The sequence below is a fragment of the Mercenaria mercenaria genome, chromosome 14 (assembly GCF_021730395.1).
Source record: "Mercenaria mercenaria strain notata chromosome 14, MADL_Memer_1, whole genome shotgun sequence".
In the NCBI taxonomy this organism is placed as follows: Eukaryota; Metazoa; Mollusca; class Bivalvia; order Venerida; family Veneridae; genus Mercenaria; species Mercenaria mercenaria.
Genome location: NC_069374.1, coordinates 17,520,007 through 17,537,340, shown reverse-complemented (window position 1 = coordinate 17,537,340; position 17,334 = coordinate 17,520,007). Strand labels below are relative to the sequence as shown.

Below are 17,334 nucleotides of genomic sequence, written 5' to 3'. Positions count from 1 at the left end.
TTGGCAAATCTGAACAGGAGAAAAACTGACCTTAGAAAAACTGCCTTTTGTCAACCATTATAGAGAACATATTCAATATAAACCTCATTACACATAATTCAACTAGAAAACCTCCTACTTGAAAGTGCACATATCAAGCTAACTAGACAGGGTATAGAAACTTTTACCTGAAACATTTTACACAGAAAAAGTATTACCTGTTTATATTATGACAAATTCTAGGTATAATTTTAGCCAGTGTCATCACTTTGTTCCAATCTAAGTGTTTTGGTTTTTGTTTTGATGAGAGTGCAGCAACATAACTGTATGTTCTACAGTCACCCTGAAAAATATTCCTGATTCTATAAATGAGCCGCACCATGAGAAACCAACAAAGTGCATTTGCGACTAGCAGGGATCCAGACCAGCCTGTGCATCCGTGCAGTCTGGTCAGGATCCATACTGTTCGCTTTCAAACCATACTGCAATTAGAGAAACCGTTAGGGAAAAGTATGGATCCTGACCTGACTGTGCAGATGCGCAGGCTGGTCTGGATCCATGCTGGTCGCAAATGCACTATGTTGGTTTTCTCATGGCGCGGCTCAAATTATCAAACAGCAAAGCTGATCTTTTCTACAATATTTTCTAGGACAGGGTTTACAAAAAAAAGCAAAAATTTTAACAAAACTTACAAAGTGTAGAAAAATAATGCTTAAAACTTGTCAACTAATAAAGTCAAAGTCATGCTCTTAGATTATAAATCAGAAATTGAACTTGAACTGCATATATAACAACATATACAGTTGATTTATTTTTACGTCAAGTGATTTACTTCTTAAATTTTATTTTTCATTTACTGTGGAGACTGTGCTGTATAATATTAGCAATGTTTCTTTTTTAGCTAACAACAAGAGCTGTCACTAATGGTGACAAATGCCCCTGCAGCACCTTGACCTTTGACCTGGTGACCCCGAAGTCAATAGGGGTTGTGTATTCAATAAGTACTATTAGCATGTGAAGTTTGAAGGTCCTGGGTGCAGTGGTTCGCGAGTAAAGTGCCTTCATGCAAAACGTTAACATTGTGATGAACGAACGAATGAACAAACTAACGAACGAATGGATGGCCAGTTGAAAACTAATATGCCTCCCTTCGGGGGCATAAAAACAGTAAAGTTCAAAACACTCGGCAATATTCAGAATCATAAACTGTAGAAGTATGAACAACTATGAAGAGGGAATCCTTAACAACTCCTATATATCTTATGTTTATCAAACCATGAACTCAAAGTTTCACAGACTTACCCCTCTTCAATCTTTTAGATATCTTAACAACTGTTAATTCCCCTAAATGCATTCCAAAATATTTTTCCAGTTTACATGCAAATAAACAAGAGCTGTTCGAGGACAGCAACACTAGATTTTTCCAACAGTCTTGTCACAAAAGAAATTTAACTGAATGAATACAAAAATTGAAAAAGGCACCTAATTTTGTAAAGTTGCAAAAATAGGGTTATGGAACCTGTCTACTGCATATCATATTACAGTGTGTGAAGGTTTCGATCCATTCTCTTTAGCGAGTAAGTAGATACTACTAACATACAAAAACTTAGTCGAACTAGAGCTATCACTAAAGGTGATGAATGTACCCCCCGCATGCACTGACACAGTACATTGCAATTTGACGCACATAAGACTGCATAATTATGTGGACTGTATGTATATAGACTGTATGTATACACTACAGTATAGTAACAAAAAACAAAGTCCAATAACTATGCAGAATATTTATCTAAAAGAATGTAACATGCACCAAGCACAACTAGGGTTTGTACTGATCACTTGTGTGAAGTTTCATTAAATTGTGTGCAAGGGTTTTTTAGATTAGGCATGCACAAGATTGCATATGCAGACTGTATGTACATAGTATGTTAACAAGAAACAAAGTCCCATAACTCTGCAATTTTTGTAGCTGATCACTTGTGTGAAGTTTCATTAAATTGTGTCAAGGGGATGAGGAGAGATGGTGCGCACAAGATTGTGTCCATGTATATAGTATAGTAACAAAAAAACAAAGTCCCATAACTCTGCAAAAAAATTTTCTGAAAGAACCTAACATGCTCCATGTACAACTACTGTTGTTACTGATCACTTCTGTGAAGTTTCATTAAATTGTGTCAAGGGGATGAGGAGAGATGGTGCGCACAAGATTGTGTCTATGTATATAGTATAGTAACAAAAAAAACAAAGTCCCATAACCCTGCAAATTTTTTTTCTGAAAGAACCTAACATGCCCCATGCACAACTACTGTTGTTACTGATCACTTGTGTGAAGTTTCATTAAATTGTGTCAAGGGGATGAGGAGAGATTGTGCGCATAAGATTGTGTCTATGTATATAGTATAGTAACAAAAAAACAAAGTCCCATAACTCTGCAAAAAAGTTTTCTAAAAGAACCTAACATGCCCCATGCACAACTACTGTTAGTACTGATCACTTGTGTGAAGTTTCATTAAATTGTGTCAAGGGGATAAGGAGAGATGGTGCGCACAAGATTGCGTCTACGGACAGACGACCAGACGGGCAGACGGACAGACAACCTGAAACCAGTATACCCCCCCTTACAACTTTGTTGTTGGGGGGTACAAAAAGGGGCATAATTTCGTAATAACACAATTTAGAGTTATGGAACCTGTGAATGTCATATAATCACAGTGAACAAGTGTGTGAAGTTTCAATCCATTTCCATTAGTGAGTACTGAGGTACTAGCTAACATACAAATCAGGACAAATGGTCGAGTGCAATAGCTTTTCCTACTGTTCGAATAGTCAAGCTTATAATCAAACAACTTCCCAACATCAGGAGGGTGTGGAGGACATACTTTTATAGATACAAATTCTGTACTGCGTGTATCACAACGAACAAAAGTCTTGCTTTAGGATAAATGTACACACAAACTGCTTACCTGCACACCAACTGTTTTTATTGGCAGTAGAGTTGTTGTGAGATTTATGTCTTTACTGAACTGTTCTAGAAATACTTGTTCTTCCTCTGATGTACTCTTCAAAATTTTACTCAGTAAATTATGTGGCTGAAATAAGTATAGTGAGTTGGGTTTTACGGCTAATCAACACAAAATGGTCATATATTGCAGAGTAAATAAGTATAGAGTATGATCTATGAAGTATAGAGTATGATCTATGAAAAATGTGCCTTTACAATTTTCCAGGTAAAGTCACTAGAGAATATCCGAGTAGAACATATTACAGTTTATCAACAATATTTCATTTGTAACAGCAGCATTTATGTACCTATTGTTCAAGGATTCAGTACCAGCAACTTTTAATTCAGAAATGACTGGCAGCTTCCCTTACTCAATCACAGTGTGCAACCTACTTTTTTGACCAATCAGAGCAAATTATTTTTCAAACAAGAGGGCCATGAAGGCCCTGTATCGCTCACCTGACCTATTGACCTAAAGATCATCAAGATTAACATTCTGACCAAGTTTCATAAACAGGGTTCATACAGACAAGGCCAAGTCAAATTCAAGGACTTTTCAAGGACTTTTCAAGCACTAGTCTTATAGTTTTCAAGGACTTATTCAACCATAATACCGTGTTACTACCTGCTGTGATTCTGCATCCCAAAACCTAATATGAAGATCCATCTGTTTTTCTTGCATCTTTTTATTTCAAGTTTCATCAATCAGAGCGACAAATGGTCCCCTGATCTTTTCAATCAGTAAGCTTTAAAGTGGCCAAATACACAGATATAGGCAGTTTTTCTTTCACCAACAGCAAACTTTTTCGCTATTTTACTGTCTGGAAACATGGTTTGAAATATTTTATTAATGTTTTCATTGGACTTGTTAAAGGCATGTTTCTGGTTTGCATTTTCCATATAATTTCTGCTTTAAGTACATTATTTTTTTATACTTAGTTTGAAATACTAGCACTCGATGATGCAAACAGAATGGTAACTGTTTGGGGTGGGGGTACCGTAAGACTGTCACACACTTTCCCATTATGATAAGAATTGCGATTCATGCTCCGTGACGAATTGACGCCATTTTAGTCAGGGGACACAACACTAAACAGAAAGTACGAAACATTCGTACCCAAACTTTGCATTCGACCTTTTTTTATTACGGCGTTTTCGTAGCTCTGCCCATTGTTCGAAACTTGCCATTTTATTCTAAAATATTTACTTTTGGTTTTTGGGGAGATTTTAATTGTCTAGCATACGAGAAAATAAGAAATTCAAGTACTTTTCAAGGTCTTTGGGCAATTTTCAAGCACTTTTCAAGACAAATTGTGTTTTCAAGGACTTTTCAAGACTGCCCTTCATTTTCAAGTACTTTTCAAGCCTGTGCGAACCCTGATAAAGATATGGTCATAAATGTGATCTCAAAAGTGTTAACTAGCTTTTCCTTTGATTTGACCCAGTGCCCTAGTTTTTGACCCCACATGATCCAGATTAGAACTTGACCTAAAGCTCATCAAGGTTAACATTCTGACCAAGTTTCATGAAGATACAGTCATAAATGTGGCATCTAGAGTGTTAACAAGCTTTTCCTTTGATTTGACCTGGTGACCTAGTTTTTGACCCCACCTGACCCAGATTTGAACTTGACCTATAGATCATCAAGATCAACATTCTGACCAAGTTTCATTAAGATCATAAAGGCAGCCTCTACAGTGTTAACTAGCTTTCCTTTGATTTGACCTGGTGACCTAGTTTTTGATCCTACATGACCCAGATTCAAACTGGACCTTGAGACCACAAAGATTAACATTCTGACCAAAATTCATGAAGACACATTCACAAATGTGGCCTCTACAGTGTTTACAAGCTTTTTCTTTGATTTGACCCAGTGACCTAGTTTTTGACCCCAGATGACCCAATATCGAAATCGTTCAAGATTTTACTGAGGATAACATTCTGGCCAAGTTTCATTAAGATTGGGCTGAAATTGTGACCTTTAGAGTGTTAACGAGCTTTTCCTTTGATTTGACCTGGTGACCTAGTTTTTGACCCCATATGACCCAATATCAAACTCGTCCAAGATTTTATTGAGGGTAACATTCTGACCAAGTTTCATTAAGATTGGGCCAAAATTGTGACCTCTGGAGTGTTAACAGTCAAATTGTTGACGACGGACGAAGGACACAGGGCGATCACAAAAGCTCACCTTTGAGCACTTCATGCTCAGGTGAGCTAAAAATGTGGCTTCTTATTCCTGAAAACCTGTGTGACTGCAGCAATAATTTTCGAAGAACAGCTCAACATGCTGAAGAGCGCCGACACGACTGACTGCAATTCTGATTAGTCAAACGTAGATTTCACACTATGTCAGATAGAGTCCATGAAGTGAATTCTTCGAGAAAAAGAAGCCTCGGTCGATCACTCCCTATCCGCTTCCTTTTCATGAAGAATTCACTTCATAAACTCTATCTATAACAAAGGTGCCAGATGATTTATTTCCAACACTGTCTTTTGTCAAATCAACATCCCCTACACCCCCACAAGCCTCTTTTCAAACTTGTAACATCTATACTCAAAGTTATATACTGAGTTAACCAGGCAACAAAGTCTATAAGGCAATTAAATTAACCAGGCAACAAAGTCTATTAGGCAATTAAGTTAACCAGGCAACAAAATCTATAAGGTAGGCAACAAAGTCTATAAGGCAATTAAGTTAACCAGGCAACAAAGTCTATGTCTATAAGGCAATTAAGTTAACCAGGCAACAAAGTCTATAAGTCTATAAGGCAATTAAGTTAACCAGGCAACAAAGTCTATAAGGCAGGCAACAAAGTCTATAAGGCAATTAAGTTAACCAGGCAACAAAGTCTATAAGTCTATAAGGCAATTAAGTTAACCAGGCAACAAAGTCTATAAGGCAGTTAAGTTAACCAGGCAACAAAGTCTATAAGGCAATTAAGTTAACCAGGCAACAAAGTCTATAAGGCAATTAAGTTAACCAGGCAACAAAGTCTATAAGGCAATTAAGCTAACCAGGCAACAAAGTCTATAAGGCAATTAAGTTAACCAGGCAACAAATTTAACTTAACCAGTAACAGTTAACCAGGAAACATAATTAACCAAACAACAACAAGAGTGCCAAAATGTCACAATATACGCCCGTCACAGCAAATTTCTTTACTCTAGCTGCTGTATTGCAAATGAATTTTAATTTTGTGGTTGTTTAGTAATCATTGTAAGTCATTTGTTTTCCTAAGTCCACAAAAAAATTCCTTACCAGGTAGAGAGACCTTAAAATACACCTAAAATTTGAAAGTAACATCTATGTTGTACCACAGAAAAGTGGTCTTGGTTTTTCCCTATGGTCAATTATAAAAAAGTTACAATATAAGTTATTTATAGTAACAACTAAGGGAAGTTAATCTTAAAAAAAAAAAAAAAAATATATAAAAAAAAAATTGTAAGTCCACACAAAAATCTTTACCAGGTAGTGATTGGTCAAAATACACCTCAAAATTGGATGTAGCATGCATGTTGTACTACAGAAAAGTGGTCTCGATTTTTCCCTACGACTAGTTATGAAGAAGTTACAATATAAGCTATTTATAGTAACAACAAAGGGAAGTAATTCTAAAGAAAGGAACTGTGCATGACACTTCCTCTCATGATGGTGTATAATTGTGCAAAGTTACATCAAAATCCCTCCATGCATGAAGAAGAAATGCTTCGGACAAAGTCATTCTTGTATCTGACCTTTGGCCTCTAAGTGTGACCTTGACCTTAGACCTAGGGACCTGGTTCTTGCGCATGACACTTCGTCTTGTGGTGGTGAACATTTGTGCCAAGTTATATCAAAATCCCTATATGCATGAAGAAGAAATGCTCCGGACAAGGTTTTCATTCTTGTATCCTTTGACCTCTAAGTGTGACCTTGACCTTAGACCTAGGGACCTGGTTCTTGCGCATGACACTCCGCCTCATGATGGTGAACATTTGTGACAAGTTATATCAAAATCCCTCTATGCATGAAGAAAGAATGCTCCGGACAAAGTTTTCATTCTTGTATCCTTTGACCTCCAAGTGTGACCTTGACCTTAGACCTAGGGACCTGGTTCTTGCGCATGACACTTCGTCTTGTGGTGGTGAACATTTGTGACAAGTTATATCAAAATCCCTCTATGCATGAAGAAAGAATGCTCCGGACAAAGTTTTCATTCTTGTATCCTTTGACCTCCAAGTGTGACCTTGACCTTAGACCTAGGGACCTGGTTCTTGCGCATGACACTTCGTCTTGTGGTGGTGAACATTTGTGACAAGTTATATCAAAATCCCTCTATGCATGAAGAAGAAATGCTCCGGACAAAGTTTTCATTCTTGTATCCTTTGACCTCTTAGTGTGACCTTGGCCTTAGACCTAGGGACCTGGTTCCTGCGCATGACACTTGTCTCATGATGATGAACAACTTTGCCAAGTTTCATCAAAATCCCTCCATGCATGTAGAAGATATGCTCCGGACAAAGTCATTCTTCAATTTGACCTTTAACCTCTAAGTGTGACCTTGACCTTAGACCTAGGGACCTGGTTCTTGCGCATGACACTCCGTCTCATGATGGTGAACAACTGTGCCAAGTTTCATCAAAATCCCTCCAGGCATGTAGAAGATATGCTCCGGACAAGGTCTGTGGACGCCGCCCAAACACCCACCCGCCCCCCCCATCCGCCCGCCAGGGGCGTTCCCATAATACGTCCCGTTTTTCAAACGGGCGTATAATAAGGGGGGTGGGGGGTGGAGATAATAAATGGGGAAAGAAGAATACAAATCAAAATTATATGTACAAAATTTTACTTAGCTGAGATCAGAATTGCGATTTATAATTAGACATAACAATTGTCTACATATACCTTTTATGATGTAAAGAACTTACAGTTTTGGATGCCTGAGCAAAATCTACAATAAATTTGATAATAACAGCAGTCTCTGCAAAGTCTTTACAAATGTAAGGTTCCTCCGCACATATCACACGTATAGCGAGACCTGGACCTGTAATAAATAAATAATATGGCAAATATTAATGTCCAGTCTTTTCTTGAAGGCACTGATTAATTCACAACAAGAGGGCCATAGCGGCCCTATGCTGCTCACCTGAAATGGATTATTTGACCTTGAATATATGAATGACACACTGAATCATGAATAGTAACAACTTTTTAGTAAGACAAGTGACCCCAGGGAATTTTGTTGAGGGTTAACAAAGTAACATTGCTGTGAAATTATTGCAAAATAAGGTCAGCGGTTTCAGAGTAGAATATTTTCAAAGTTTTCCATATAGCTATATAAGGAAATAGGGAAAACTGGTCTCAGGGCAAACTCAAGAAAATTCAAACTAAGTTATCTAGTTTTTGACCTAGATTATCCAGTTTCAAACTAAAGATTCAGTCTTCATCGTAACTGGGTTGCCCGAAGTCCGGGACAAGTAGATCCTGTTTCAGGCCAGCCAAAGTTTTCAGGTGGTTGCCCAAACAGACAAGTGCATTTTTCTGAAATTTAAATCCCTTTTTCTGACACTGATCAGGTAGAAAATGTGGCCTCTAGGGTGTTAACAAGGTTTTCATATGACTGAACCAGTGAACCTAGTGTCCTAGAGTTTGACCTCAAGTAGCCCAATTTTGTTCATGACCTAGATTTCAAACTGACAAACTTTCCGACAAAAATTCATAAAGATCAAGCGGAAAATATTGCTTACAGACTGTTAACAAGTTTTTTAAATTGATCTGACCTAGTGACTTAGTTTAAAAACTGAGGTAACCCAGTTATAAACCGGAGTTGGATTTCAAAGCGACAGACTTTCAGGCAAAGTTTATGAAGATCAAGCAGAAGATGTGGCTTCTACAGTGTTAACAACCTTTTTCTATGATTTGACCTAGTGACCCAGTTTTTTGGCATTAAATAATCCAGTATCTATAGCACTAACAAAGTTTTCCCTTTATCTGACTTAGTTACCTAGCTTTTGACCCAGTTGACCCAGTAACAAACTTGTCTGAGATTTTACTGACAGTAACATTCTGACCAAGTTTCATTAAGACTGGGCCAAAATTGTGACCTCTATAGAGTTTTAAGAGTCAAACTGTTGATGATGGACGACAACGGACGCTGGTCACTCCTTTATATATCAAGCAATTCAGGAGAGGTTATATATGGCCTAAAAAAAAAATTCTTTGTTTCCGGTAACATGCTCAAAAAACTTAGGGTAGGTAGGTCGGAATTTTTTTTTTTTTTTTTGGAATTTTTTTTATTAAGGGAGACTTTTCAGAAATTATTTTTGTGTCAAAAAATGAATACAAATAAGGGGGTTATGCATTTAGAGCATCAGTAAGTTGATTTCTAACATCAATGGCCATGTTTAAAGCATAACAAGAGGACCATGATGGTCCTGAATCGCTCACCTGTCCCAACATAACCAGTTTTGAACTGAGTATGACGTCGTTTTTTTTCTATTATTTGACATAGTGACCTAGTTTTTGAGCTCATGTGACCCAGTTTTGAATCTGACCTAGATATCATCAAGATGAACATTCAGACCAACTTTCATACAGATCCCATGAAAAATATGGCCTCTAGAGAGGTCACAAGGTTTTTTCATTATTTGACCTACTGACCTAGTTATTGATGGCACGTGACCCAGTTTCAAACTTGACCTAGATATCATCAAGATGAATATTCTGACCAATTTTCATGAAGATCCACTCAAAAGTATGGCCTCTAGAGAGGTCACAAGCTTTTTCTATTTTTAGACCTAATGACCTAGTTTTTGACCGCAGCTGACCCAGTTTCAAAACTGATCTAGATATAATCAAGATGAACATTCAGACCAACTTTCATACAGATCCCATGAAAAATATTGCCTCTAGAGAGGTCACAATGTTTTTTCATTATTTGACCTACTGACCTAGTTATTGATGGCACGTGACCCAGTTTCGAACCTGACCTAGACATCATCAAGATGAACATTCTGACCAATTTTCATGAAGATCCATTCAAAAGTATGGCCTCTAGAGAGGTCACAAGGTTTTTCTATTATTTGACCTATTGACCTAGTTTCTGAAGGCACGTGACCCAGTTTCGAACTTGACCTAGACATCATCAAGATGAACATTCTGACCAAATTTCATGAAGATCATGTGAAAAATATGGCCTCTAGAGAGGTCACAAGGTTTTTCTATTTTTAGACCTACTGACCTAGTTTTTGACCGCACGTGACCCAGTTTCGAACTTTACCTAGATATCATCAAGATGAACATTCTGACCAACTTTCATAAAGATCCCATGAAAAATATGGCTTCTAGAGAGGTCACAAGGTTTTTTTATTATTTGACCTACTGACCTAGTTATTGATGGCACGTGACCCAGTTTCAAACTTGACCTAGATATCATCAAGGTGAACATTCTGACCAATTTTCATGAAGACCCATTCAAAAGTATGACCTCTACAGAGGTCACAAGGTTTTTCTATTTTTAGACCTAATGACCTAGTTTTTGCCCGCAGCTGACCCAGTTTCGAACTTGACCTAGATATCATCAAGATGAATATTCAGACCAACTTTCATACAGATCCCATGAAAAATATGGCCTCTAGAGAGGTCACAAGGTTTTTCTATTATTTGACCTACTGACCTAGTTTTTGAAGGCACGTGACCCAGTTTCGAACTTGACCTAGATATCATCAAGATGAACATTCTGACCAATTTTCATGAAGATCTCATGAAAAATATGGCCTCTAGAGAGGTCACAAGGTTTTTCTATTTTCAGACCTACTGACCTAGTTTTTGACCGCACGTGACCCAGTTTCGAACTTGACCTAGATATCATCAAGACGAACATTCTGACCAACTTTCATAAAGATCCCATGAAAAATGTGACCTCTAGAGAGGTCACAAGCAAAAGTTTACGCACGGACGGACGCACGGACGGACGACGGACGACGGACGCTGCGCGATCACAAAAGCTCACACTGTCACTTTGTGACATGTGAGCTAAAAAGTGCAGTTTTGCAACATTCAAAGTTGAAAAAAAAATTCTCCAAGGCCATAAAAACATTTAGGGTCGGGCCAAAAATTTAGGGTAGGTCAGGATACCGGAAACAAACAATTTTTTTTACGCCTAAATGTATTTCTATTTTTAGCTCTAGTGGCCTTCATTTGAATCAACTCGATGACCCTATAATAATGCTACAGACAAAGTTTAATGAAGACCATCAAGCAGTTCATGAAAAGAATATGTTTAAAAGTTTTCTAATTTCAACTGTAATGACCCCTAAGAGGCCAAACTGTGCCATTTATAACAAAAGGGCCATGAAGGCCCTGTATCGCTTACCTGACCTATTGACCTAAAAGATCATTAAGATACCCGGTATGGTCATAAATGTGGCCTCTAAAGTGTTAACTAACTTTTCCTTTGATTTGACCTGGTGACCTAGTTTTTGACCCCATATGACTCACATTCGAACTGGACCTAAAGATCATCAAAATTAACATTCTGACTAAGTTTCATGAAGATACAGTCATAAATGTGGCCTCTAGAGTGTTAACAAGCTTTTCCTTTGATTTGACCCGGTGACCTAGTTTTTGACCCCACATGACCGATATTCGAACTTGACCTAAAGATCACCAAGATTAACATTCTGACTAAGTTTCATGAAGATACAGTCATAAATGTGGCCTCTAGAGTGTTAACAAGCTTTTCCTTTGATTTGACCCAGTGACCTAGTTTTTGACCCCACCTGACCCAGATTTGAATACGACTTGTAGATCATCAAGATTAACATTCTGACCAAGTTTCCATAAGATATGGTCATAAATGTGGCCTCTAGAGCGTTAACTAGCTTTTCCTTTGATTTGACCTAGTGACCTAGTTTTTGACCCCATATGACTCACATTCGAACTTGACCTAAAGATCGTCAAAATTAATATTCTGACCAAGATCCATGTAGATAAAGTCATAAATGTGGTCTCTAGAGTGTTAACAAGCTTTTCCTTTGATTTGACCTGGTGACCTAGATTTTGACCCCATATGACTCACATTTGAATTTAACCTAAAGATCGTCAAAATTAACATTCTGACCAAGTTTCATGAAGATACAGTCACAAATGTGGCCTCTAGAGTGTAAACAAGCTTTTCCTTCGATCTGACCTGGTGACCTAGTTTTTGACCTCACATGACCCAGATGCGAACCTGACCTAAAGATTATCAAGATAAACATTCTGACTAAGTTTCATGAAGATATGTCATAAATGTGGCCTCTAGAGTGTTAACAAGCTTTTCCTTTGATTTGACCCATTGACCTAGTTTTTGACCCCACCTGACTCAGATTTGAACACAACCTAAAGATCATCAAGAACAACATTCTGACCAAGTTTCATTAAGACACGGTCATAAATGTGGCCTCTAGGATGTTAACTATCTTTTCCTTTGATTTGACCTGGTGTCCTAGTTTTTGACCCTACATGACCCAGATTCAAACTGGACTCTAAGATCATCATGAGTAACATTCTGACCAAGTTTCATGAAAATAAGTCTTAAATGTGGCCTCTACAGTGTTAAGAAGCTTTTCCTTTGATTTGACCCAGTGACCTAGTTTTTGAACCCAGATGACCCAATATCGAACTTATCCAAGATTTTATTAAGGGAAACATTCTGACCAAGTTTTATTAAGATTGGGCCAAAATTGTGACCTCTAGAGTGTTAACAAGCTTTTTCTTTGATTTGACCTGGTGACCTAGTTTTTGACCCAAGATGATCCAATATCAAACTCGTCCAAGATTTTTATGAGGGTAACATTCTGACAAAGTTTCATTAAGATTAGGCCAAAATTGTGTCCTCTAGAGTGTTAACAGTCAAACTGTTGACGACGGACGGACGGATGACGGACACAGGGCGATCACAAAAGCTCACCTTGAGCACTTTGTGCTCAGGTGAGCTAAAAACTTGAGAGGTCCAGTATGCTACTTACCAAATTTGGTGTTATTTTAACCAACAGTTTCAGAGGAGAAGATGTTTAAGTAAAAATGTTGATGCTGGACGCAGGGCTATGCATGCAGGACCATCTACCTGTACCTACTTATATCTCAACCTGAACAATGTTCAGGTGAGTTAAAAATTTATACATCACACGTCTGAATTTTTTGGGACCTCATGAATTGCTCAAGTGAGCCCAGGTGCTCAAGCCAGCAGTAAGACCAGGTGCCAGAGCCAGCAGTGAGTCCAGGTGCTCGAGCCAGCGGTGTGTCAAGGTGCTCGAGCCAGCGGTGTGTCCAGGTGCTCGGGCCAGTGGTGAGTCCAGGTGCTCGCACCAGCAGTGAGTCCAGGTGCTCAAGCCAGAAGTGAGTCCAGGTGCTTGAGCCAGAAGTGAGCCCAGGTGCTCGAGCCAGAAGTGAGCGCATGTGCTGAAACTAGTGGTCTTTCCCTGTATTTGTATATTTTGTTTTCAACAGGAGAAATCAGAGAAATGAAAAATCAAGTAACTCTGGCCTTAAAGGGGATTTTTTATAATTTTACCATGTAATAGTAAAACGATACCTATCTTAAATTCTTTACAATAATCAGAATCTTTGGTTGCTTACACAAAGCACTGAAGGCCTTTGAATAATAAACTAAAATCTGATCAATATTTGTTAAAAGAAATATTATGATGTAAATTGAATAAAATTGCTTTATTTCTGAAGCATGAAACTTCCTGTTTGAAACCAAGATATAAAGAGCATAAGCCTTGCTTTATAAACTGTACCTTCTATATCTAACAGTCATAAAGTTCACATCGTAAAGTTTAAAACAAAAAAATGAGTTTTATTTTACTAGTTACGCTGACTTCCTATCTATCTGTTCTTAATGGAGAAAAGGTTTTGAGTGGAGGATGCAGACAGGACGACATGGTAACCATCACTTGTAACACCATTCTAGATGATGTTCCACCGGGAACATTAAAGTTCCACCTACATATAAAAACACCTGGCACTCTTGTATTAAATTCTTCAACTTTTACTGGAGAAAATTGGAGTGAATTACAAAATTTGGAATTTACTGAAGATCAACATACACATTTGGTATTCAAAGACAATTGTTTTAATGGACTATATGCACTGGAAGAGCTCCATATACATGTTTATTACCCCGAAGTATTTCAAAACTCTTTTTCTGGACTGGACCATGTGAAAACACTAGATTTTACTGGATGTGGAAGAATGACGATACAAGAATATAAAATGGCAATAAACGGATCAGATATTCTCCCAGGATTGCAAAAAGTTGTTCTCTCTAATTGGAACAATTACGAAGGTTCATACGCTTTCGATGCCAATTTAGTGGAAGTGCTTCTCCCAAGAAACATTACGGAAATCGACATCAGCATGTCCCAAGTCTCTGTTTTAAACATAACTGCAGTTGCTGGAAAATTTCCATACTTAAATGTTGTCAATGGATCACATACATTAATAAGTGATATGCATGACACTGGAGTGGTGCCAGAGGACTTTAAACATTTGGAAGTGTTAGATTCCTCTTACGTTAAGTTCCCATACAAAGCAATACCTTTTCTGCCGGCGAATTTGGTTGTTCGTAATGTGACAACTTACATCTCTAAATACAGACATGCAGAGCTTTTAAGTGGTCTATTTACCCCACAATACGTCAATTACAGTGGTATTGTACCACATTTTACTTCTTTCTGGTTTTACAATGTGACAGGGATAATAGATAAAGAACTTTCACTGTCTACAAAAACTCTCATTTGCCAACAAAATAATTTTAAACGACTAGATATTCAACTGATCTGTGATTCTTTTCATCTTCTTTCATTTAAAACCCTTGACTTTTCTGACAATGGAATGGAATTTTTACATCCAACAATTTTGTCCTGTTTTCAGAATCTTGTGAACATAGATCTATCCAAAAATCAGTTGTTCAAAATGGTTGAGGAGAACAGAACATTGTTTCAGAATCTCTTTTCAGGACTGGAATATTTAAGATCTATTACAATGTCGGCAAATGGACTGTATAGGATTCCAACTAAGCTCTTCCAAAATTGTGAATCTGTTGAAAAAGTTGACCTTTCAAACAACAGAATAAAACAAGTGACCTTCACATTGAAAGATCTTAAAAATCTGAAGGTCTTCAACTTACAAGGTAATGACATTCATATTCTGGATTCTCTATCTACTAGCTATTTAAACTCTATTCCACATGGACGCGATGTTAACACTTCTAATATCACACTGATTCTGGATTCAAATCCTATTTCATGTTCTGTATGCGAAGCAAAACCTTTCATTCAGTGGCTTATATCTACCAATCTGATCAACACAACTTCGCAAAAACTGAAATGTTTGGATGAAAATGGCAAATACAATGACATCAATGGCAATGCTGTAGAAATCGTACAAAAAATCTGCCACAGGAAAACTATTATTATGTCCACCAGCATTACAGCAGCAGTGGCCTTTCTTCTGTCAGTTTTGTTTGGAGTTATCATTTACAAAAGATACAAGCAAAAGCAAAGGATTCGAAACAGAGAAACTGTTATAGAAAATCTAAGTAGAGGTGAGGGACAATACCAGTTTGCTGTATTTCTGTCATTCAGTAACTTAGATGAAGAATTTGTCAATAGGCATATTCACGACCAACTTAATAAAAACCTTCAAGTGATGATTGACACAGAAAGAACATTGGTCTGTACTGGAGACCAGCATTTCCGACCAGGCTTTCACATCCATGACGAAACGTTCAGACTGCTCGACTCTGCTGCAGTCTTAATTGTAGTTGTCACAAACAATTTCCTTGCTAGTAACTTTTGTCATTCTGAACTAAATAAAGCCTACGATGACGGGAAGCCGGTTGTACTGATGCTTATAGGAGAAGTAGACACTAACCTTATGACACCAACATTGAAAGCACTGTATCAGAAAAATACTAGAATTCTTTGGAAAGATGAAAATGGGGATTATATTCTCAAAACATCATGGGAAAATATTTGTACATCTGTTCTAGACCTCATGATACCTTGAACAACTGAACCAGTCCATTTAGTAACTGTGATCTGTAACATCTGTTACAGTAGCTGTTGTAAGACAAACACTGCTGAATTAGAGTTCATGAGACTCTGTGTTCCAATATGATATGAGCACACTTTTCCAGATAATGTAAATAGAGGATATTTGTTTGCTTTGAGTGAATATGGAATATATCTCACTGAGAAGTGAGAAAATTTCAAAAAATTTCATAAGCGCATAGCGCAAGTGAAAATGTGAAAATTTTCTCATTTTGAGATGAGATATTCTATATTCATGAAAAACAAACAAATTTTCTTTCTTTATTTTATGCTTAATTACGTTGAGATATGCATTTTGCAACAATTTTTAATCTTTTTAATTCAAGTATAATACCATTTTAACAATTATGTGAATATTTAACTGGCGAACATACTCAAAATTTCTAATTCATGAAATTTTGACCCAGCGACAAAATGTGCTTTTACGGTATATGGGTGGATTTCAAAATAATGAAACTTTTTCTTTTCTCTTTTCTACTTAAAGGTAGAGGGAGCATAATGGAATCGGCAGTAGTCGGGCGGTCGTTATTTTCCGTGGCGTGATCAGAACTTTTTCATCTATGTACGGCATGACTCGGAATATAAATATATTTTTGAAATGAAATGTTGTTTTGCAAATCATTAATTATCTCGGTAAAAAAGCTGTCATATAAAACTTAAATTCATAACATTATGCTGTAACTGATAAAATAAAACCGGAATTAAACATTTTTATTTGTCTTTGAAACGTCATGACATCTTTTCTGTTTACGGACGTTGGTTTCCCGCGCTTTGTTTAAATACGCTGCTATACAGAACTAGTTCTAAAAAGAAAGCCGTTCGATTGATTTTATTATTATTATTTGTTGAATTTGGTATGCAAGAAAAAGATTCTATCACTGGTTGTCGGTGCAGATGGGAATATCCAGCTCTCAGGTAACTGTTTACGCGGTAACTCGGCAGAGCCTAAACAGTTACCCTTGCGGCAGGAAATTCCCATCTGTGAAATAATCTTATTATCTTATTAAATTATCTTATTATGCATGTACTTAAATCGGGGTTTTTCTGTCTTTAGAAGAGGTCAAATATCTGGGGATGTCCTTGAAATTGGCTCAATATTTTCCAGCTCTGGCAAAAATATTTCAATTTTTGTTATTTCAGTCAGGACTTCCTCTATTTCATCTTTTAACATGTAATTTACAAGATATAATGTTCAATTCAGTCCTAAGAATGTGAAATGCAGCAATGGCATTAAAACACCACTTATTTCTGAATGTCTAATCTAGGCAAAA

The 17,334-nt window shown here is 37.2% G+C and overlaps 1 protein-coding gene across 1 annotated transcript in view; it reads right to left on the bottom strand.

Moving 5' to 3' along the window:
* The window catches only part of LOC123526466 (GMP synthase [glutamine-hydrolyzing]-like), a 49,734-nt gene that overhangs the window by 5,341 nt on the left and 27,059 nt on the right, over positions 1–17,334 (bottom strand). Inside the window, exons 12-14 of the mRNA XM_045305628.2 lie at positions 7,892–8,007; positions 2,943–3,068; positions 198–322 (exon numbers count right to left, since the gene is read on the bottom strand). Coding sequence (XP_045161563.1) covers positions 198–322; positions 2,943–3,068; positions 7,892–8,007 — 367 coding nt within the window. The remainder of the gene's footprint in view (positions 1–197; positions 323–2,942; positions 3,069–7,891; positions 8,008–17,334) is intronic.